The following is a 22,836-nucleotide window of genomic DNA, read 5'->3' as shown; positions in this document are numbered from 1 at the left end:
AAAAAAGACACCTGCTTGTCAAATGCTACCTTACACAGGTCATTACCAGCAATTTGGAAAGTAACTTGGACACGAAATACTGAAAAAGTGCGTGACAGTGGCCTTACAGTATATGATCGTATATGATACATAGGAAGTATATGATCTCTTTGCTGCTGTACCCCACCACACCAGCATGGCTGAGATGCTCTGGAAGGTGCAAATGGAAGATGCAGTCCCAGCAGGCTGCTGACATGGTTCAAGACTCATTTGCTTGCTTACTTACTGTTTTACAGACCAGGTCATTAACACGGCACTGCCTGCTCCCAAACGAGTGCCATTCGTGACCTGGTACAGCCTCTGCTTGGGGGTAGCTGCCTGGGTCTCGCTGTAAATGGACTGTTTATAGCCGCTGGGGTCAGAGGCTGGAAAAAACACCCTCTGAGACGTTCTCCCCGCTCACACTCGGTTCTTTTGCCACGAAACTGCCTCTGGCTACTGGCTTGAGGAAAGGGGAAGCAGGCAGCATTCGAGCAGCAATGGGGGCTGGCGCGTTCTCCACCAGCACGGTCACAGCCCGCGGCTCACAGCGTGCAACGAGGTGGCAGTAACCCCCTCGGGAGAGGGCGAGCAGCCTACCTCTCTCTGATTTCCACCTCCTCAGCCTCGCACTCTGGGGGGGTGCTGTCCTTCTCTGCTCCCACGGTGCAGACCTCCGAGTCGCGAGGCATGGGCTGCCCCTCCTCTGTGTGCCGGCCACGGGCATACTCATGGCCCTCGCACTCCTCCTCCGAATCCGAGGAGGAGCTCTCCTCAGAGCTGGAGTCATCGCTGGATGTCGTCTCGTACCTGGGAGGAGAATGGGCAATCCAAAACGGAAATCCAAAACATTTTGATATTTTAGGTGAAATATAAATTATTCGGACAATTATAATGCAGAGTCTAACGAACTGTCTTATCTCACCGACCTCAACAGCTGATGAATTCATGTACTAAGCCAATTCCTCTAATGTACAACAGTGATTTATGAGTGATAACATTTCCCCACTATAATAATACTTTTAGCCAATATTTATGAAATGAAATTATTGTGGTGTTTAGGCTATATACTGCGCAAGGCATTTGCACTAAAGAAAAACTAATCTGAGGAAAGGGCTAGAAAAGCTATATAAAAATAATTTAGTGACACCACTGTAAAGTTGTTTGCAACGTTCTGCAAGGTAAGTAATATTTTAAAGGAAGATAATTTCCATACTGTTTTCTGTATTTGTGCAGCAAAGTTTCTGTATTTTTCTAGCGCAAGGCCAGAAAAGTTAATTCTTAGACAATGCCATCTCTTGCTGTATTGTTCAAGAGCACAATGCTGTGCTTGTCAGCTGCCAAATACATATTAAAATTTTCCTCACTAAAATATTGCCTGAGAAACGTTCCCACGGCTCTTCGAGTTTGTTTCATTTTCCTGTGTTAAATTTGGCAGCAATCTAATCTACAGGTACATGACGCTGATGCCACGTATGACTTGCAAGCACAAAAGGTTCATAGAGGATTAAGATGAGCTCAGCTGCTTCGTTCTTCCCTCCGAGCCTTGAAGTCAGCAGATGCACCTCAGCCTGAAAGACAGGCCAAAGCTATGCAAAAGCGCCTGGGTTCCTCTTTTCTTTCCCACTGAGAAAGTGCTACAATGACAGATTTTTTGGAGACAGGTCTCTTACCCGCCATTAATGCCAACAAACTGCAGGTTCTTCTTGGTGTTGCTCAAATCCTTTTTCCCATCCCTTTTCTTCATGATAGATTTGAGTGTGTTTTCATTATTAGCACATACTGTTGAAAAGGGACACAACGCACACGTATCAGTACAAATCTGTAGCTGGCTTCGACTGCAGCAGCTTTACACATTTTTTCAAAACAAACAGCTTTCTGTTTAATTTACCAACTGAAGCTGGGCTTTCTAAGTTTTTTATACATACAGGCATGGCATGACATGCACATTGGAAATATAGAAGAACACTTCCAAAAACAACTCTGGAAACAGAAAGCAACTTCCCCATCTTCCAACATGCAGCTAACCTTTCTGATGCTTTAGAAAACTTCAAGAAAAGACACATTTTTTTTTCTTTGCTGTTTGTGAAAGACTTCTAACATTGAAATGGGTTACTCTGTTCTGCTAAGAAAATCTTAATTCTTGGTGTCAGATGACCACAGCTCATTGCCCGAACTAATGCATTAGTACAGACGGCACATTTAACAATAACCTATTCAGCAGGGTGAGGAGGTTCAATCAAGGCTGTTTCTTTAGATTTTAGTATGCACTGAAACAACTTTTATACCAACCTCTAAGCATAACACAGGCAAAACATTCATACAAATTAAAGTTTACAGAAAAAAAAAAAATTAATCCTTTCTATCCCAGTACATTTTTCTTATGGAGACGCTAAATGGCACTTCACTGATGCTCTACAATCTGCTGTTTAACACTAACCACCATTTGCAGACACAGGGTCTCACACTGTAACTTTCCCCATAGCCACATCTTTCCCTGCTTTTGCAATTTTGAGAACCCTGAAAACCTCCTTCAACTGCATTTCATAGTCAAACTCCATCAGCACGATGAAAGGTGAATGTGAGCCAGTTATTACCATAGAGGCCAGAGGCAAGTTGGTCATCTGTCAGGTTAATTGGAGCGAGAGTTTTGTCCTGAGAAGAAAAGGACTTCCTTCCCCGAACAGCTTCCACCAGAGGAGTCTTCCTCTCCTCCTGAGCAGGCACAATGTCCTGCTCCAATTTCAGCGTTCGCAAATTTGAAGTTAAGTGGGCGTTTGCAAGTTGGCCGTGAGGGATGTACTCCAAAGTAGCACCTGCCAGAGAAGACAGTAGGCATCACAGAGGAGTCAGACCAAAACATTTCCATCAACACTGTGATCAACAGAGGGAAAAACCCAAATTGGACAGAAAGGGCAACACTTGTGCTCTATAGTACTCTTCTCTGAGGATCCAAGAGAATCATAGAATGGTTTGGGTTGGAAGGGACCTTAAAGATCATCTAGTTCCAACCCTCCTGCCATGGGCAGGGACACCTTTCACTAGACCAGGTTACTCAAAGCCCCATCCAACCTGGCCCTGAACACTTCCAGGGAGGGGGCAGCCACAGCTTCTCCGGGCAACCTGTTCCAGTGCCTCACCACCCTCATAGTGAAGAACTTTGTTACATCTAACCTAAAACTATCCTCTTTCAGTTTAAAGCCATCACTCCTTGTCCTATCACCTCAGGCCCTTGTAAAAAGTCCCTCTCCAGCTTTCTTGTAGGCCCTCTACAGACACTGGAAGGCTTGCTATAAGGTCTCCTATAATAGGAAAAGGGTGTGATCGCTTTCAGAAAAAAAAAAAAAAAAAAAAAAGCTGTGAGTTTTTCTTTCCATGAAAACATACAATACAATGAAAAACTATACAGATACTGGCTTTAAAATGGATGAAAGGAGTGCTCTTTCCTTTTCCTTCTCTTTCGGTACACGCAGTGACCCTGGCTCCTGCCACCCTGGCTCAGGGTGGACTTGCTGAGCTGGTCCTTGCTGACATGCACATGAAGAGCATGTTCACGGACTCTGCGGGTTCCTTCTGCAAGAGCAGTGCCCTTTTTATCTTACTTTTTTTAAAGAAATGGCATTTTCATGTGAAAGCAGAAACTTTTCAGGAAGCTTTCCTTTTTGCCACTGTTCCACTAATTCTGAAAGTTATATACTTTATCCACTTACTGAGACAACTGCAATAAACTCCCACCCACTGCATTTCTTTTCTTTTTTTTTTTTTTTTTCAGGATGGTACTGAGCTAGTTGTTGTATTCAAATCAAATTCTAAATGTTTGGGTTATACATTTTTTTTCCACTATTTGCTGGCATCCACTCGTTTTTTCCCCTTGCGTGTTTAAAAGGCAGTGCTAATTACGCACAGACTTTTACAGATTCCCCTGGAGCTCCTCCAGCTATGCTATTACGACTGCTCTAGAAAGCTGAACAAATGCTTTTGTTTGTGGAATACACTGGTTTTTTACACACAGATTATTCCTTAAGTAATCTTGCTAGCATTTCAAGGGAAAAAAAAAAAGACTGTTTAATTTACTTTAAATACTATTACTTCTTTCTTTCAAAACTTGCTTCAATCAATTCTGCATCCACAGTTTTTTCTCCTTTGTATTTACCAAGAATTAAGCCACAGCCTCCTCATTTAAATAGACAAGTGGCACTGCACAGGATGCTACTATATTGCAGTAACATGAATGCCAATTATTCACTTTTAGAAATACAGCTGACATCTTTACTGCTCTTGCTAGACTGCCTTCACCCCTTGTTGCTTCACCTCAGGTTGTTTTTTTCCCTATAACAGGACATAATGAAGCTGATTTTTCCAAACGTTGTCACTTCCCAGCAGCCGCCTCCTCTTTGCTCCCGTTCCCACCCCAGTCTCCGAGTGCCCAACAGAGTCTCACCCCACATGCGTTTCCAACGTGCCTTCTCCAGTAACGAGGCCAACTGCCCATTCCCACCATTGCTTATGGTTTCTCCAGGCTGCAGGGGGAAGCCGCCCGCCGGGGGAGGCACATGGCAAGTCATCGACAGACATGTCGCTACAGGGACAGCCAAAAAGCTTCTGCCCTCCCAGTGAAGCGCGGGGTGACAGCAGCAGGCACCCGAGTGCCCCCCGTGCTGGAGCAACGCCTCTAGAGTCGTGTCTGCGTGCTCGGGACAAAACAGGCACCCGTGGAAATCAGCAGGGAAGTCCTGCCCTCGCTTCCCCACCTCTCCTTGCTTCGCAGCGGTGACAATTCAGTCAGGTCTCTTCCCAGCAGCGAGTGCCATCCCTCAGCCGCCAGCCGAGGAGAAGAGGCCTGCCAAGGCAATGGAGTGCCGAGCCAAAAACAATGATTTTTAAACTCCCTTAGCTGAAAAACAAGGAAACCGCCTCTCCCGCCGCTTGCTTGGAGCGGTAAAAGCTAAAATTAGAGAGTACTGAACGGAGTAACTACTTCCAAGCGCAGCTGGCGGTGGCTGCCTTGGCTGGTGATACCAGGTCACCCCTTCTGCTCCAGCCTCACCACCCAGGACAGGGGTGGGGGGCACTGGGGAGATGCTCTGAAGCCTCCCAAGCTTTACTTGCCCGGGTGTACTGCCAGCTGAAGTCTCTCCATCCCGCCACAGTCCTCCTCCAAAGGCAGCTGCGACAATCGGAGCACGTCCTGGGAACAAGGGTGGGCCTGCGTGCGTCGGAGCCGAGGGCAGCCAGCATGGCTCTGGTGGGCCAGGGGTCCTGCCTGGCCTGAACTAACGGCACCTTGGTGCGTGCTGTCATCCCCTCTCAGCAACGCTCAGCCCCCCAAAGCCAAAGTCTGAGCTTCCTCAGGGGTCTCCCTTCCGCCTCGGGACGCAGGTGGGGAGGGAGCTGCAGGGTAGGACAGAGAGAGAGCAGAAAGGCAGTAGCAGACTTTTCTCCCTTGCCTCACAGCCTCTCTCCTGGCTCAACCTGCCACTGATGCAACAAGATCCCAGCAGGTCCCCTCTTCTGGTTCATCCCACGGTGGCTGAGAAGCACCACACCAAGCTCAGGATCGGCGGCATGTTGTCCACGCCTTCCATGAAGAAGAGGTGCCCTGCTCAGCCCCCAGTGCCTGACAAAGGAGAAGGACATCGAGGCTTGAGGACAAGCACACAACAAATAAGTGGGCATTAGACAAACTGGCCAGTACACTCATTCTCCCAACACAGCTGTTAGATGTTTACACTTACTGCACCTACAGTACCGAAGGTTCAAGAAAAGACAGCATCGCGCCCCAACACAGCACTAACACTCCAAGCCATTAATTAGCATTTAACACCAGCTCTTAGGCCTTTCCCTTTACAAGACAGCCAACTTAAAGATGCTTGGAGAGCAGCAATCTAGTGCAAATCACTTGGAAAAATGGATGAAAGAAGCAGCTCTGCTACCCAACACGATGGCCAATGACTTAGCAGATTAATCAACTGCTGCCCCAACCAAAAAGCTGAATGAGCCAAGTTCCCTCTTCCTCCAACAAGGCTGCAGGCTTGCTCTCAGGGCTGGAGGCACCGCACGCTCCTTAAGTGTGGAAGAGAAACCCAGGCTGAAGACCACCACCAGTCTACGCAGACCTTAAAACAGGCTCTTCATCTTGCCTCACACAGACCTCAAGTACGCTCGCACACGATCCTGAACTGGCACCGGGCCGCGGTGCACAGCACTGACAGTACATCAGCCAACAGGTTCAGTACTTAGCCAGCCACTGCGTCCAGACAGACGGGTGGACTCACCCCACTGACCCTTGTCAGTTTACCGTCGTGGGCAAATAATGCAAACTTGACATACGTTTCTAAGTACCGATAGAGCGTAGCTAACCAGAACATGGAGCTGGCAGGAATTTCTAAATCTATTTTGCAATCTTGGATAGAAAAGTTCATGAGTAATTTAGAAGTATGGTAAGGCAAAACAAAAAACTTTCCCATTTTTTAGAAGGAACCTCCTCTCCTCTAATTCACTTACGCTTCTTTTGAAAATCTCACCAACTTAAACCAGGGTGACAGCAAAACTACTACATGTCAACAGCAGATTACCCATGACATTTCTGGCACCTATAAAATAGGTTTATTGTTATTAAGATACTATTTCCCTTCCTAACTACAGACCTTCCCTCCCATTTATGAGAGCACAAGTAGTCGTGTAGTAAGCTGGTTCAGGGCACTCACTGGTTGAGTTGTCAACAGGACTTTTTCCCCTGAATTTGTGCTGAACTCATGATAACAGGAGTCTGGCCTTTACCTGCTTTTGAAAAATTCCATTTAGTCTGGTGGAAGCAAACCTAAGTATTACTATAAAAATGATTTAGCTTGACAATACTTTTACATCACTGGAAACCAAGAGAAGTGCAAATGAGGCAAGGGTAATTAAATACCATCAGGATGAGAACCTAGCTCTCTGGCTGGAACATCACAGGCTTCTAGCTAAAAAAAGGGCACGAGCTTGCTGCCTATGTGGTAGCTGCACAGAGATTTTATTTTTAACCTGTTGATCACTGCAAGCATTTATTTGCACAATATGTTTGTAACAGCCAATGATAGAACTTAGACACTCCCTATTAAAGACAGTGCATAAATGTTGTCTGGAGCATATACAGTAAGGAAATACTTCTCTTTCAAACTGCATGATTTCTTCATGGTAGCAATAAACAGAAATTACTGTAACTGAAGAACACAAAGTCTTCTCCAGTGGTCTTAAATCTTATTAAGTTGCTTTATCCTTAAAAAGTTATTTTTTAATATAAATTATTTTTAACCACTTTCCATTTGGTCTGCGCATCACAACTATTGAAGAAAAAAATCCATTCTTCTAAGGCAAATAAAAAGGCAGTGATGAGCAAACATATTATATTTAAACATTTACAACGGTTGATATTAACCCATCCACCTGATAAATGTGTTGACTGCAGAAGACTACACGTAGTTTCATTTTAAAAGGTACTGTTTGAGCCATTCCAAGTTAAAAGTTAGTGAATTTAAAATTTCAGAACAAAGAACTGCCACACATAACCTTTTTATATGACAAACTGACAGAAGCCAGACTCGCTTGGGGCCCAGGCGTAGGTAAATGTTGCAACTACCATTTGGCTCCAGGGAAAATGCTCTTTTCTAACTGGATGGCTCCTTTAATAGGATTGCAAGAACAACCTCAATTTCGTTTTCACTCTTGCTTTAACCATTTTCTTTGTGTTGAGAAGCTGCTTTCCATCCCCAAATTAGCTTGAGAATCCAGTTTGTTGAAACTGGAAGTCAAAACCAATTCCTTTAATTGAGCAAGATTGAACACAAAAAATTACATGCCTGTGAAGCAGCTAATCATCTTATTTATGAAATGGTCTCTTTTCCAAGACAACTGTGTGTGAAGCTCTGTGAAAGCCATCCTTAATTCCCCTGATGAGCAGTGGATCAAAGCATCTGAGGATGCTGGGCGCAGCAGGAAGGTCTTCTCATTTATGAGGAGTTGATCTTCTCAGCTGATGCTTTATTGTTGCCAAAATACATTAATACTTCCTTGGAAAAATGGGAATCTCCTGCCATTAAATATTCATAGGTGAGCTTGTTACCGCAGGAGTTGAACTCTGAACAAAGCTCAGTGCCTGAACGTCATGTCCCTGTGCCACAGTGTGGGGAGGGAACTGGGGTTTTACCGAAGTCACTCTAGCAGATGGGCTAGCAGGCTGTAGCTTGCCACTCTCTTAAGCAGCAACAGATTTGAAAGAAAAAATTATTTATACCATGGCAAATTATACTCTTTATTAACTGAAGCAGAAATGAGGAGATAGAGCAGCTTTCAGACTCAAACACTCCGTAGTGCTGCCACAGAATGAAAACAGCAAATATTATAATGATAATAATGATAATAATGATAATAGCGGTAAGTTTGTGTTAACACATGAGCAGTGAAGGTACGTCGAACATGTTTAAAGAGGTTTATGGAGCGTCACTTGAATAATGTCTTTATAGGACAATTACTGACCAGGTCTCTGCTTCTTTCTGATATAACTGGATGGGCACGTAAAACAGAAGAAAACCCAGCTAAATGCCTCAGCTCCCAATACAGAGGTCGCTGCCATTTTCAAATGACATAGGCATTTGAGCTTTGTATGTTGTCACAACTAGCACGTCGATAGATACAACTAGCCATATGAAAAACGCAGAGGAGGCACTGCGTTCTTTGAGATGCCAGCCAGACACATGTGAGTAAACAGCACTCATCCGGCACACAGATGGGACCATCTGCATGACCATTCTGCATCATGCACAACTTTCCAGGGAATATGAAAAATGCTTCCCGTACGTCAGTCACCCACTCCCTGGCAGAGAAACGGATGGATCCTGTTTGTTACACAAACAAACACATCTGTACAGAAACTTAACCTGGTGATGAAGGCACGCATCTGTGGCACAGCTGAAACTGAGGGCTTCATTCACTTGCCAACGCGTAGACAACCAGAGTGATTTGTAGCAGCCCACAGCTTTGCAGGGTCCACCGACACGCCTGTGCCTTGAACAGCACCAGCTCCTGAGTCACAGGCAAACCTCAAGTCTTCAGCTAGTCTTCAGCACTAGTGTGGTCCACATGGCCAGGAGGGGGGTTACCAACCCATCAAGCTACACAGTCTTTGAGAGAAAAGGCTACAAACTTTGTCAAACAGAAGAGCTGTAAAGAGAAAAAAAACAGTCTTCTCCAATTCCCTCCTGGTTTTGCATCATACGAACGATGACACATAAAGCCAACCATGGCCACAACACCTCACTAGTCCTACAAAACAGCTTTGGACAACCAGAGGCTTCTTGCACCACCACCATTCCTTCAGTCTTTCCATCGTCCCTCAGCCTGTCTCTCCAGTTCTGGGTGAAAGTTAGAATTGAAAACCTTGAAAGATCTTTCCACCAGATGGCACATCGTGTTTTCCTCACCCCCAAGACTTTCCAACACCACTTGCTTCCCACCTCACTTCCTCTCATCCCTTCAAGTCTTAATTCAAGAAGTTGTCTTCTTCCTCACAATGGCTAGTATAATGCTTCTACTGGAGTGCTCAGTCATGACTGCTCCAAAAATTGACTGTAAAACTCATATTCCAAAGATCTTTGAGGGAAAGCAACCATGCATTTTCAGGTCAAATATACTCAGGTAATTTTTCAGGGCAATGGTAGAGGAGTTAATTTTAAATACCACCCTTGCGAACTCCTTGTCTGAGAAAGACACCCATCTACAAGACCTGTGAATAGTCCACGCAATTAAAACCTCTACAAGTGACATTAGGCCGCTGGCTGGTATTTTGCAAAATGCATCACGCATGCACTCAAATGTAACTTGCTGAAACGTCTCAAAAATTCTGTGACAATAAATGGAGAACCCTGAGCGCACTTGCCTCTCTTAGTCCTCTTATATGCTGCCCGGTCTAAGAATAAGGATCAGTTAGCATCTAGGTTTGTCACCCACATCCACACGACCCCGCTGGACACACACAGGGTGGCAATGCTGGCGAATATGACTGTGTGGAGTGGAAATTGGCTTGTCCGGCCAGTGGGTTTGATTTCCCTGCCACCACTACAGCTTCTGAAAGACAGTACATATGTAAATAGGAGTTGCTTAGCTACGGAAGTGGTGTTTATTTTGCAATAAGCCATACACTAACTGCCATAGACCCAGTTCAGCGATCACCTCGGGTGCCCGTTTGCCTTGTGTCTAAGGATGCCAGCTGCAGCTCCAGCTTGCACCCCGCTCAGCCGGCTCCAGCTCTTGTGCCTGTGTCTCCATTGCCTGACACAAGCTGTTTCACAGGCTGTGAGATGGCAAACACCCTGCAGAACCTCCCCATCTGCCCAGCACCAGCAGGAAGAAAAATCTGTAAAGCTGAGAATTTTCCTGATGTCAAATCTGATACCCCAGGTATCAGAAGCAGTACGGACCACTAACACTTTAACATGGCTAACTGGTACCCAAATCGCATGCCTCAAAGCCAGCTCAGGTATTTTTGCCCTAAAAGGGCCTTTATTTTCAGTCTGTTTTTCTAAGAAACCGAAGCTTGCAAGGTCATGCTTCTTTCAGCCTGATTGCTCATTTTAACCAAACTGGACTAGAGACTCAGTGCTCTGAAGGATTTTTACACTTGTACAAGCTTTAGAGAAATCAGGCTGAGATGCCAGGCCTGGAGAAAGGGGCAGTGCTTGAGTTTACACACAAGATACCCAAAAAGCTACATCCAAGAGACCTAAATGTGAGGCGAGACGTACTAAGAGCTCACAAGCTATCATGAGATACTGATGCTTGGGGGGAAAAAAAAGGCTTTATTAGTTCCAGTGCTTACAGAATTATGTAAGTGCTTCATTCAGCAAAAATCCTTTCATAGAAAAAAGTAACACATGATCTGTAAAACCACAGGAAGAGGCAGCAGGACCAGCAGATAAATGTAGTAAAGACAACATTTTTAAAATTAATAGAACGAGAAGGGGAAACATTTCAGGCTCATGACCTCCTTCCCACTCCCAATTCTCCATGGGTCTAAACTGTTATAGCCCAGAGCTCCATTTACGCATACAGTCCTGGCATGTAGTTCTCACCAGGGACTACAAATAAAGAGGTTTTACACTCAGCATCCACAGCTAAAGATAATAGCATTACAAGTTAAAATAAAATTATTCCAAAATAATTTTATGAAGAATGTGAAATCTGAACCCAAGCAAGTAAGAACGTCTTTAGTAAAATATGATCCATTGCTCCACCTGTGTCTAAATATGTTCACGTCTCTAGACCACACATTTGATACTGTGCAGTAAAGGCAGGGAAAGGAATTGAGGATTTACAGCTAGTAAAAATTCTGCTTCACTGTTTTTAAGCACACTTCTGGTATCTGCTAGATACTCTTATTATCATAGTATCATTATTTATAAGAAGTCCAAAGTATAAAGTGCATACCAGAAAGATAATAATATCGCATATATAGTATCATATTGCCTATTAGGCAGACAGGATAGCATAAGTTTTCTTTACCACTGTGTAAGTGTTGCTTATTGCTTTACTATGGGAAGCTAAAAGTTTTACTTCAGCTCATTTAATGCATGGTTTGATTTAGCACATGAACACTGGAAAGAATCAGATTTACCAAGCTGCCTTTTAACAAAAATAGGTGAATTTTAAGACAGTAAATAAGCTGCAAGAGCTTTATATAGCAGTGCATTAGCCAATAATATTATGCTGACGTTAAATGGTATTTACTTAGGGGTTTTTTTTCCAATTCAACACCCACGATACAGATGAATTTACAGAAGTTTTTCCCATTTCCTTAATCTCTTGTTTCAGATGGACCAAGAAGACGGTAACCAATAGTCATTGCTGGGTATTACATATTGGTTTCCAGTAAGCCAATGTTTATAAATTTAATACTAATATGGTTGGATTCACCAATAAGCACAGAAAGGTATTAATAAGGTATTAGAAAAAATGGCTAAGTTTTAAAGTAGACTACTAGACACCCCAAAATAATAATAAAAACAAAGTAAGCAACTTTACCACAGGGAATAAAGAAATCCCTCAGATTAATTTTATAGATTTTCAAGTTAATAAATAAAATGCAAGGAGTATTTAAATCTCTATTCTTGCCTTTCCTGAGTGTCACCAAAACCTCCAGCAGTAATTACAGTTTATTCCTTTCAAACACGAGGCTGTAATTAGGGATTAGGACAAACAGTTATTGGACCAGAGAAGAAGCAAGATGTGGTTTCTGTGAAGCGCTCGGAGTTGCCTATTACAAAGCCATCAGCCCTGCTGGAATGGGAAAGAACCCCAACAGCGTTCCGGCTGAGCGGCAATGGAAGAAACACTACAAAACCCAGGGAAACGTCTGTGGAAACAAGCCAGTTTGACACAGACCTTAAATATGGCTTTCAACTCTGTCAAATCTGACACTGTCGTTTTTTTTAAATCGCATGCCATGTTTAAAGGAAGGACAAAATTCCAAACCCATAGGCATTAACCTTGAATACTCTCGAAGTTACAAAATGGAGACAACACCTTGCACAGCAGTCAAACCCTGTACATTTTCAGATACCTCTCTGGCATGGTCATCATCATCAAGCCTTTCAGAGTCTTCTGGAGCGGGAAGAGGCAAAACCACCTCTGGTTTTTCAGTTACCACTGGTGGGCTGGGGAGAATACCCAACGGGCCCGTCCCGCAACAACGTTATATTCTGCATTTCACCCGCTTGCTTCCAGGCAAAGCGAGAGCCTAAGCAGGTGAATGGCCTGCGGCGCTGGCAAGGAGCGGACCAAACGCGCGCCCGGACGCTGGGCTTACCTGACGTGGCGCTTCTCTCCATGCACTGCTTCTGAAGGTCCAGGCTCCGCAGCTCCTCCGTGCTGGCATATTTCATGACAGAGTTGATGGAGGTGAGGGTGCTGATAAGCTGCGAATTGAGAGAGCCAATCTGGGAGTGGGGCTCCCCAAATGCTTCTGCCAATTCACTGTAATTTTCAGCAAGCAGCATCTGCTGTTCCTGCAGCAGCTTCTGCACGCGCTCAATGTAGTGATCCAAGCCTGTCCTCAGCTCGGGTGGAGGCAGCGGGCTTTCCAAGACATTGCTCACTGGCTCGCACACAGACTCTCCTCCAACACCGATGCTCCTGGTGCCAGCCGGCACAACCGGCAATGGAGGGGGTCCGCAGGCAATACTCCTCATTTTAAGACCAACCAGATAGTTCTCATGAACATTTATCTGCCCAACACCACAGTCTTTGGTTTTTATTGCAGAGGGCTTTTCAAAGCCAGGGTAGGTAGAGAGCAAGGTGCCCACTCCAACCGAACGTGTTTTAGCAGATGCATGGATGTCCTTCACCCGGCCATCTCCTACCGCCACGCTCCGCGTCTCCACACTCTCGGTGTTGGTCTGTTTATCGTAGCTGCTCAGAGCGGTGTTTGTCCCGCAGTCTGCCAGGGAAGCTGTCTCTGTGCTGGTGCACTGGCTCACCATCTCCAAAGCGGTGCTGGTCTGCTGGCTAGCCATAGAAGGCACAGCCATCACCGTCGCCTCTGCCCTTGGCACAGCCTCTGTGGCCGTTTCGCGGGACACATGCTCCTTGGGGGCGCAAACCACCACGTCCACCGAGCAATCCCCACAGCCCACAGACCGGACTGCTCCGCCCGCCCGTGCCACCCCTCCGGGGCTTGGAGCACCTGCCTCCTCCTCCGTGTTGACGCCTGTCTCACAGACGCTCGTCTCTGCACCCACCGCTTTATCGCGCAGCTCAACAGACCTCCCTGTGCCCTGGTCTCGCACCCCTGCCCTCTCCCTCACCAGCCATTGGCTCATCAGCAGCTCAGGGCCCGCAGCCGTGCTCCGCACGGCAGGTCTGCAGGAGATGCCAACGCTGCTCGTCTGCAGGTGGTTTCCCACCGACGAGTCGGCAACGTCCACGTGATCTCCCACCATTTGGTCTCTTGTTTGTATGACAGCCTCCACCATCCTGCTGACAACATGGGGCTGAGCCATCATGGCTTTATCCACTTTTTTCCTAGACCCAGCTGCCTGCAGCTCCTGTTTTAATTTGGTCATTTCCCTGTCATGGGTCGTTTCCTTTAACTGAACCTCTAGTCTGTAAATCTTCTCCTTAAGGGCTTCAATGGTCTGCTGCTGAAGCTCTATCTCTTTCTCGACCTCCGCAGACAAGCCAAGCATGGCCTCTGTCACCCCAACCCCAGACTCTCTCATTTCTTTCTCTGTCCCCACAGCTACTTCTCTGCATTGCCTCACAGATCTGTTGTATATAATCACATCATTCATGTTCTCATCAGCACCTACAGCAACAGATCGGGTTTCTTTTGTCAAGCTTTCTCTGTTCACCCATAGGTTTGCTGGACTTTCATAGTTGCTATCCTGGATTTTTTTCTCCAGGGCTTGCATCTCAGCAGTCAGCTGCCTGAACTCCTCTATCCTCTGCGAGCTCTGCTCCACGCTCTCCACCTCTTCCTCACAATCTATGTACAGTTCTCCACCTCTTCTCACCTGAGACATGTGTTCCCACTGCTCTGCATTTCCTGCACTGTAGGATCGCTTTCTGAAACCATACGTGTCGTTTTGAGTGGCCTTCCTCTGGTTCTTGAGTTCAGCCATCATGTGCCTCTTCTCTTCCTGTAACACTGAAATTTTGACCTGCAGCACAGGAATGGTCTTCACTTGCTCCTCGAGCTCCTTGAGACGCTTGAGGGCAACTGCCATTTGCTCCCGGATGTGCTGCAGATGCACCGGGCTCACGTTGGTGACTGGTGTGGATATTCCCGAGCTCATGGGGCTGTGACGAATGGAACTGCCCATAGAGGAGCTGAAGCAGGCACCGTACTCACCATTCCCCTGATACCCATTCTGCACCTGCTGAGACATGTGACCATACCCGCTAGATCCCACGAAAGAGGGGAGGGAGCTTGTGGAGCCCATGCCTCCAAAGCTGGAAAGCCGGGGCCTGCGGACATCTCCGGGCATGACCTGCATCATCCTCTCCTGCTCGAGTCGCCTCCGTGTTTCCATGAGGGTTTTTGTTACATGGAGGTTGTGCCGAGGAAGCTGCGGGGAGGGAGGAGGAAGCTGCTTACTCTCGGGGACAGTTAAGTAGGAAGGAGATGCTTCAAAGGAAACTGAGGGTCTCGCAGTGACGGACAAGGTTACTTGACCCCTCGCTGCCAGACAAGACTGCTTGTTCTCATCACTGTTGGATGAAGAGAGAGACTCCGTGGAGGTCCAGCCACTGCACTGGCCACCAGAGTTCTTGGTACCCACTGAGGCTGGTATGGCTTTCCTCTTCTTTCGGATGTTTAGTTTCTTAATGGTATTCCCCTTTTGTATATCATCCACGTACTTCAGAAAATCCAAGTCTAGCTGGTAGCCGTAAGGTGTTTCCACAAAATAGGGGTCTTTCCGTTCTTTTTCATCTTCTCCATTTATAATAACTTCCTCTTTTTCTGTAAAAGAAGAAAGAAAAATCAGCGCTGGAAAAGAAACTATGTCTCAGTAAACTACACCCTGAAACACAAGCGCAGAAAGATGGGTGCTCACAGCCGGAGGCAGAAACTGCTGCTGCAGCTCAGCAGCAGACCAGCTTTCCGCTGACTGACCCTCAACACTAAGTCCCGATTAACTTTTTAAAAGTTAATCAGTAGGTTTTCAAATGCTGAGAAGTGCATACCCACATAAATGTGTACACATGCACACACAGAGATAGTGTCTGCTAACAAAGGGGCGCAGAAGTGGCACGGCTAGTAGCTTAAAGCTGTCCTTCCCCAAACCCCTCCAGCCTTCCCGTGTCAAACCAAGCTTTAACACATGCTACGCTGTCATGTACGACGACAGGATTACAACGTACCGGGCAAATCATCCAGAGACCAACTTCTCTAGAAGGAGCATTCAAGCAGACGACGGGAACTTCGACCCTGCTCCTTATGCAACCGACGCCGTCGGACTTCACACAGATCTGAGCTGTCTTAGGGCTTTGGGAACTGCTGCCGCAAGAGCGGCAACAGCAGGTCCCTCTCACCTCAACTCACATTACTTCCACCAGCGCCGCTGCCTCTTTCATCTTAAACTGCATGAAGGCCCCAGCACCAAGAGAGGCAGCAGGACCCCGCTCCGGCAGGGTCCCGAATCCCACTGCCGAGGGAGACGGTCGCCTGGCATGCGAGGAAAATCTGTCCACCTTCCAGACACAGGACTCGCCTGTCCCCACAGCAATCTAAGTAAGACTTCACCAGATCCGCTGGGCTGCCGTGGGCTGAGTATTTATATGCAGCACTGCTATACAACCTCCTCCTCCCCTCCCGCGGAGTGGGGGAGAAAAAAAAAAAAGGGGAAAAACAACTGTTGCGAGTTATGAGCTGGAGGAATAATAAAAGCCAGCTTGCCGGTTACCTGAATTAGCCACACGCCTCTGCCCCCACGCTGCAAATTTTCCAGCCACGTATGGCTGCCCCAGCCTCATGTGTCACACGCCGCAGCCCTGCCTCCCTCCCGCCTTTCTCTTTCCTCACGCCGTAAGGAATAGCCTCCCGCACCCGCGTAGCTGCGGCGGGCCCCGCGCAGCGGCCGCGCTCCCCCGCCCGCCCTCCCGAGGTGCGGGGTCCGCCCCGCGCCCCTCGTCCGCCCCGAAAACGCAGCGGGCTGCTACCGTGCCTGGAGGCGAATTTAGCTCTTTCGTTTTTAAAAGGCGAGGTTTGGAAGCCGCGTCCTCTTAAAGGAATAGAAACCTCGGGGCTGGGGGGGTGGGGGTGGGGTGTGTGCAGGGAAGAAAAAAGGATAAATTCTCGACTTACTGCGACTACAGGAAATGACTTAATGTTGTACTGAAAAGGTGGGGGGGGAAGCTCCTGTTTTTCCAGTTTCCTTGGCATGCTGAAGAAAAGCTTTGTCTACAGACAGTATAGCTGCTTTCATGGCAATCCTTCATTGCTTTTGGCTACCACAGGACACCCCGGGCAGCAGACGGAAGGAGGATGCTGCTCAGGTAAAACTTACCTTCCCTGGCACAGGGAGAGAACGGGATGGAGACACAGACACAGGCAGATGGCTGTGAGGGCCACAAGAGTGGGGCTGACCTGAGCGCATTGGTATCTTGGTCCTGCAGTGTGGACAGCCTGTTCGGCAGACACCAACAACCCCCCGGCCCCAGGCCACATGTTTCTGCTGAAAGACCACAGTCCCAGTATGCTTGTGGTATTTACTTATAGATGCACCCAAAATAGCCATCTAAATACCAGAGTGGAAGCAAAAATACATGCATGCAGACATACTTTAAGCACATAAGCACGCACAGCTCCTTCCAGCAGCACTGCCTCAATGTCAGAGAGGGAGAAAGTCTCCAGGACTCTCACTGACAGGGAGGGAATGAAGCAGACCATACTCTGCAAATTACTCCTCTTCCTCTCCAAATTCAGTGCTCTGTTCCCAGATTCTCATCCTGGCTCCATTCCCCACAGACAGACAACTCTCCACACCCCACAGCCCCTTGCCCTACATTTGTCACCTTTCCTTCCCACTTGCACCCTAGGTTTGTCCCCGCTCTCACACAAGCCCTCATCCCCTGTAGTCGTCTGATCTCGTTCTGCCTTCTTCGCACGCTTTGGATTTCTCACCCATTTTCTCTACTTAACATCCATTTGCTTGCTGCACCAATTCTAACTCCAAATCTGGTTATACTCTCATCCCAGGCTTGGTTCTAGTCTCTTCACCTAGCCCACGTAAATTCAAGCTCCATCAGTTTTACCTGTTCTCCCATTTTTCTCAGTTCTTTTCCTCTGCTTGTCTCGGTCCTTCTCCTCCCACCCAGCAACATCTCCGATTCTCCCATCACTACACCAGTGAAGTCAGACAGCTCCCCAAAGCTGTCCTTGGGCACAATGCGTGTCGAATGTGGGAGGGAGGAACCGACTCTTTGGAAGTCCCAGCACTTAAGAATTAATGCATCTTTGGAAAAATATTCATAAAACCTCTAAAAAGACATGCAAATCTCATATTAAGTCGTAAAAGCCAAACTGGAATCTCAGATATATTTTTCTTCTTCATGAAATGGTATTGCTCAATGGAAACCTATAAAAAATAAATAATCACACTCACGCTGAATCCCTCACTAAACCTCTCCACAACACCTACAGGCAGCTCAGTGTCTTCACAATAAAATCCCTTTGGTCCTCAGCTTAAGCTGGCAGCACTACCAGGACAAGCATGAGACTGTGTGTGGAGCTGACTGCCTACTGCTTCTCCTTAAAACACCACAGTGAGCACTTCGCCAACACAATCCCAGTATTGTGAGTTGGTCTCTGGAGACATTGCTTGATTACTTTAAGACAAAGGAGGATCAGGCATGCGATCTACCAACTCCACAACACTGATGCAGCCTGCAGGAGCTGTGCCAAGCCTTTGTGCATTTTGCTGTCTCAGAGAAAGGGCCGAAACGGGTGTGCCTGTTAAGAAGGAACAAAGCAAAATGGATGGCTGTTTTCAAGCAATAAAAATGGTTTTGTTGGATCCAAAAGAAAAAAAAATCTAGTAAAAAGGAAATGAATAAACACCCGATAAAAGTACAGCCCTGCTTCCTTTTAGCCCTTAGGTCCTGGATGAACCACAGATGCCCTTACTCCCTAGCTTTGGTGGGTGAGTACCAAGTGCTACAGAAGCAGGTACCTCCTGCTAACCTCAGAGGAAGCCATATCTATTTGCCCTTCAGCCAGAAGGCAAGCCTTCACACCAGAGACCTCAAGTGAGCAAGGGATTCCTAGCCCATTCGCCCCAACACACATAGAAGTATTGTAGCAAATACCAGGCAGCACAAACACCCTTGCTAGGCATCTTGTCTCATCCTTGGCCAGCTGATCATGGGCACTGCTAAAATTAGAAGAACTATTCCTCAGTCTCTGTAGTAGCTCAGGCAAAGTTTAATCATGTCATTGCGTTACACCGAAACGGTATGTGCAGATGCACAAACACAGACACTGTGAAAAAAACGCGGCAGACACTCCTGTTTTCTTCTGAGAGATCTTTAAATGCAACGAGACACAAACACATCATGCTTTTAGGCCAGTACCTGTGAAGTAAAATGCTCTGTGAAGCACAGAGGCCTCATTGTGGTACTGTTGTTATTAATGCATTTCTCCAGAAGTATGCAAAGACTTCATTTCCCTGTCCCTGCTGCAGGGTAACCATGGGCAGGACACAAGCAGCATTTTAAAAATGCACTCTTCACTTCTCGCCTCCTGCACTGCTGGGACTGGCTCTGTCCAAACATTCCAGTCTTGCCAACTTCTATTAAATTATATCCCATCCAATGCACTACACAAGAACATCAGTATATTAAAATATCGAGTCAGCCCTACCCAAGTCCACACTAATCATGTCTGCTCCCAGACCAGGAGAACTGGTGGAAAAAAAAGGACATTTAGTTGATGTGCTTCAAGACTTTGGGGGGAGAGAAAAGCAGTGAAAATGTGGGCAGACACAGAATTTTGGTTCTGCAAGCTAGGAAAACTTTACTGTAAAGCTGCCTTGGACAGCCCAGAAAGAGCAAAGAGAAGCAACTGAAGATGTATGACTGAAGCTAAAAGTCTAAGATGCCTTGAAAATACAGACATCACATCTGAAGCCTTCTCTCCCCATCTGGTTATGATATCTGCTCTAAGGCATTTGTATCTTGGATCTGACTGCTGTTAAAGAAGTCTTTTCCATTGAAATAACGCTATGAATAACAGAGTCTCCTTCCAGAGTTACGGCATAAGACAATTCATAAAGAATGCTGCAGAGGAAAAATACAGAGGCAATAGCTGGCATAAATGGAGTCCAGTCAGTATCTATAGATGCTTTTGGTTTGAAAGGTTATCTGGGGCAGGAAAAGAGGGGATTAAAAAAAAAGAGTTCTGACTTTTTGATTCTTCACTGCAGCAGAGAAGAAATTGATGCTTTCCCCCTTCTCCTCCCACCCCCAATACTACTTTTGTTCTCTTCTCTTTCTGTTCTTCAGCATATATAAACGGGTATCAGCCTCACCTTCTGAAAAGAACCAAAACATGAGGTCAAGCACTTGTTCAAAAAGAAAAAGCAGAATGGAATAATTAAGAATTTCTGTTTCATTCTCCTTTTCAGGTGTTGGGATTTGAATGTAAGTTAAAACAAAACAACAACAACAAAAGCACTTGGAAAATAGACCGTAGCCTTGCAGCACACTCATTTGATCAGCTTTGTTTTGGCTAGCAATATACAGACAATCCCATGAAATTACTAGCTCTCCGACAATTCAGCCCAGCTCTCCAGTATTTTCAAAGGTGGGGAGAAAAAAAGCCCAAAACCCAAACAATCAATCTGTCAGATTTTATGTTATTCCAAGAACCGAGAGGGAAAAACTTACAGAAAGTTGTCTCTGTACTTTGCCACATGCAGCAGGAGCATCGAGTGTTTTATTTCCCCCTTCGTCGTTAAAGCAGACAGCGGTAGCGTGAAGCATGCTGCGGGCGCGGAGCTCGGGCTGCCTAGCTTGGCTGCTCATCTCCCAAAAGGAGGATACTCATCTCCCAAAAGGAGGAGAGCCACCGCAGCACAGCAGAGTCAAGCCACGAAGCTGCCCATGACGATACCCCAGTGCTGGCCTCAGCCCCCGTCCTGGCGTGCTGGGATAACCCAGCTCAGCTTGCACAAGCAACGGCACAATTGCCCGGCATACCACGTCGTAGTGTAGATGTGGCTGGCAACCTTCCCCTCTTTTTCTGCTATGGAAAAGAAGCCAATAAATACCGACTTGTAAGAAAGTTAATCTGTTTTGCTACTACTCAGCTACAGCTATGTCTGGAGCAAACGGGATATAACTCCTGATGCACCTGAGGCTGTGGAGTATTGGGGTACTACAGTCCAAACCAAAATGCCCCAGCCACAGAGGGATGACCGACCCTGCTACCAACACCACACTTACAGGTGCAGAGGATTCTCCTTTTATAGAGGAATTCCATTTACTGCATGTTTTACTGAAGACATAAATCTCCAGTGTAAGATGTTTGCTGCAAATTTAATCTCAAACCAAAATGAGGAGCAGAAAAATGATAAAATATTTTTATAAGGGTTTTAGATTAGTTTTTAAAAGTTGTGTGTCAATACCCGAACTGGGGAGCTAACTTTTAAATCTGACAGCTAAATACTCAGTGCTTTGTCTTGGGAGTTGTAATCAAAAAATGGAGGATAGCAACTTCCCTGATAATAATGAGAAAGGCTGAAGCTACAACACTGTGTAATAAGCAGGTTTTTATTTCAAGATGGAGAAGCTCCAGCTCAGATATTTGTAGTGGCAAGCCTCACAGAAGTGAATTAAGGACACCACCTTAAGTCAATGAATATAAGCAGCAGCAAAGTTGAAGAAAAATCAGAGGGCTGCTGTGTTTCAGTTGTGCTGTGAACACAACCACTAGGGCACTGGCCTACGAGGCTGTATTTACTGCACAACATTGGTGAAAGAAGGCATTTTAAGAATGGATCTGCTGTCTTAATACCATGCTCTTTCTAGAAGAAGTAGGACCCTTAAGGCGATAGAAGAAAAACTCAAAACAATCATACCCACAATGCAAGGGCCATTGAAAGCATCAAAAGTCTTTCCATTGACTTAACTGGGCTCTTCCATTTGACTTGATCAACCCACAGTGAAAACAGTCTCTCAAGCAGTTATGTTCCACTGAACTTGAAGAATCTTAGTTGCTTAGCATTATACTAGGACATAGGATATACTAGGACTATAATAAAAATATAATAAATTGTTTAGCATTATACCAAAAACAAAGAGCCAGCTCTCATCTTGGTACCGGTGGTCAGATGGATGCACTAGTCTGGATGTCCCACTGTCACCTCCTCCTCAAGGGTCAATTCCCAAACCACACAACCATTTCTTAACCTTGTAAAAGATACTCCAACTTTTCTTATTCTTCTCCCTTTGCTGCATGTTTCCTAACTACATGATGACTGATGACTGTTCATAGCTACGAAAACCACAGCATTTTGATATCACATAGAAAATGCTCAGAATGCTCACCAGACTGCTACCCAAAGGCATGCATATATATATATATATATGTATGTATATATGTTGTGTATTTTTAGTGAACAGCCTTTTTGGTGTTAGGAGGGGGGTCTTTCAAGGCCACATTACCTTTTTTTACACCATTAAAGTTTTTTTTTTCACATCGTAAAAAAGAGTTAACTACAAGAGTTTATATCTGAACATCATATGACCACAACTAAAAATAATTTCTGTGAGCCAAGAGTAAAAACCACCTTTCAAAAAACACACCTCCTAACCCTCTCTAGAGTTTTTAATGTCTTAACCTTTTACTTCTAGAATACCTGAACTGAAAACTTGTAGCACAGACAGAAGCTCATTTAAAATATAAAATACAGTCTATGAGAAAGTAATGCAAATTAATTAACCCTGAATAACGGATTAATCTTCTTTATGAGAAATCTATTTGGGGGAGGGAGGGGGCAGGAAAAAAGGCACAACCAGCTGTCCTGAGAGCGACTGCAATATGCCCCCCCCCAATTAACAAAATCTGCTTTATATTCTTGATAGCTCCCTTATTTGAGGTTGATAGTAAGTCTCCTTTTCAACTGCTCTCACTTTCTGGGAATAGCTCTAGATCTGGCAGTTCTGTGGTGGGACATCTTGTATGTGCATCACCTCAAGGCTGCTAACCACGGAAACTCAAAACTAACAGGCTAGTCTGTTTTGCTTCCATCCCAGTTTCTGACTCACTGGTCCCAGGGGAAATCA

The 22,836-nt window shown here is 45.9% G+C and overlaps 1 protein-coding gene across 1 annotated transcript in view; it reads right to left on the bottom strand.

The window, feature by feature from the left end:
* The window catches only part of KANK1 (KN motif and ankyrin repeat domains 1), a gene marked incomplete at both ends in the record, with an annotated part of 51,233 nt that overhangs the window by 11,408 nt on the left and 16,989 nt on the right, over nt 1-22,836 (bottom strand). The window contains 4 exons of the mRNA XM_082013395.1: nt 619-828; nt 1,692-1,800; nt 2,616-2,834; nt 12,857-15,511. Of these exons, the coding sequence (XP_081869521.1) occupies nt 619-828; nt 1,692-1,800; nt 2,616-2,834; nt 12,857-15,511 (3,193 nt within the window). The remainder of the gene's footprint in view (nt 1-618; nt 829-1,691; nt 1,801-2,615; nt 2,835-12,856; nt 15,512-22,836) is intronic.

Source organism: Phaethon aethereus, assembly GCF_964289735.1.
Source record: "Phaethon aethereus genome assembly, chromosome: Z".
Lineage (NCBI taxonomy): Eukaryota > Metazoa > Chordata > Aves > Phaethontiformes > Phaethontidae > Phaethon > Phaethon aethereus.
This window is presented reverse-complemented; position numbering and strand designations above follow the sequence as displayed.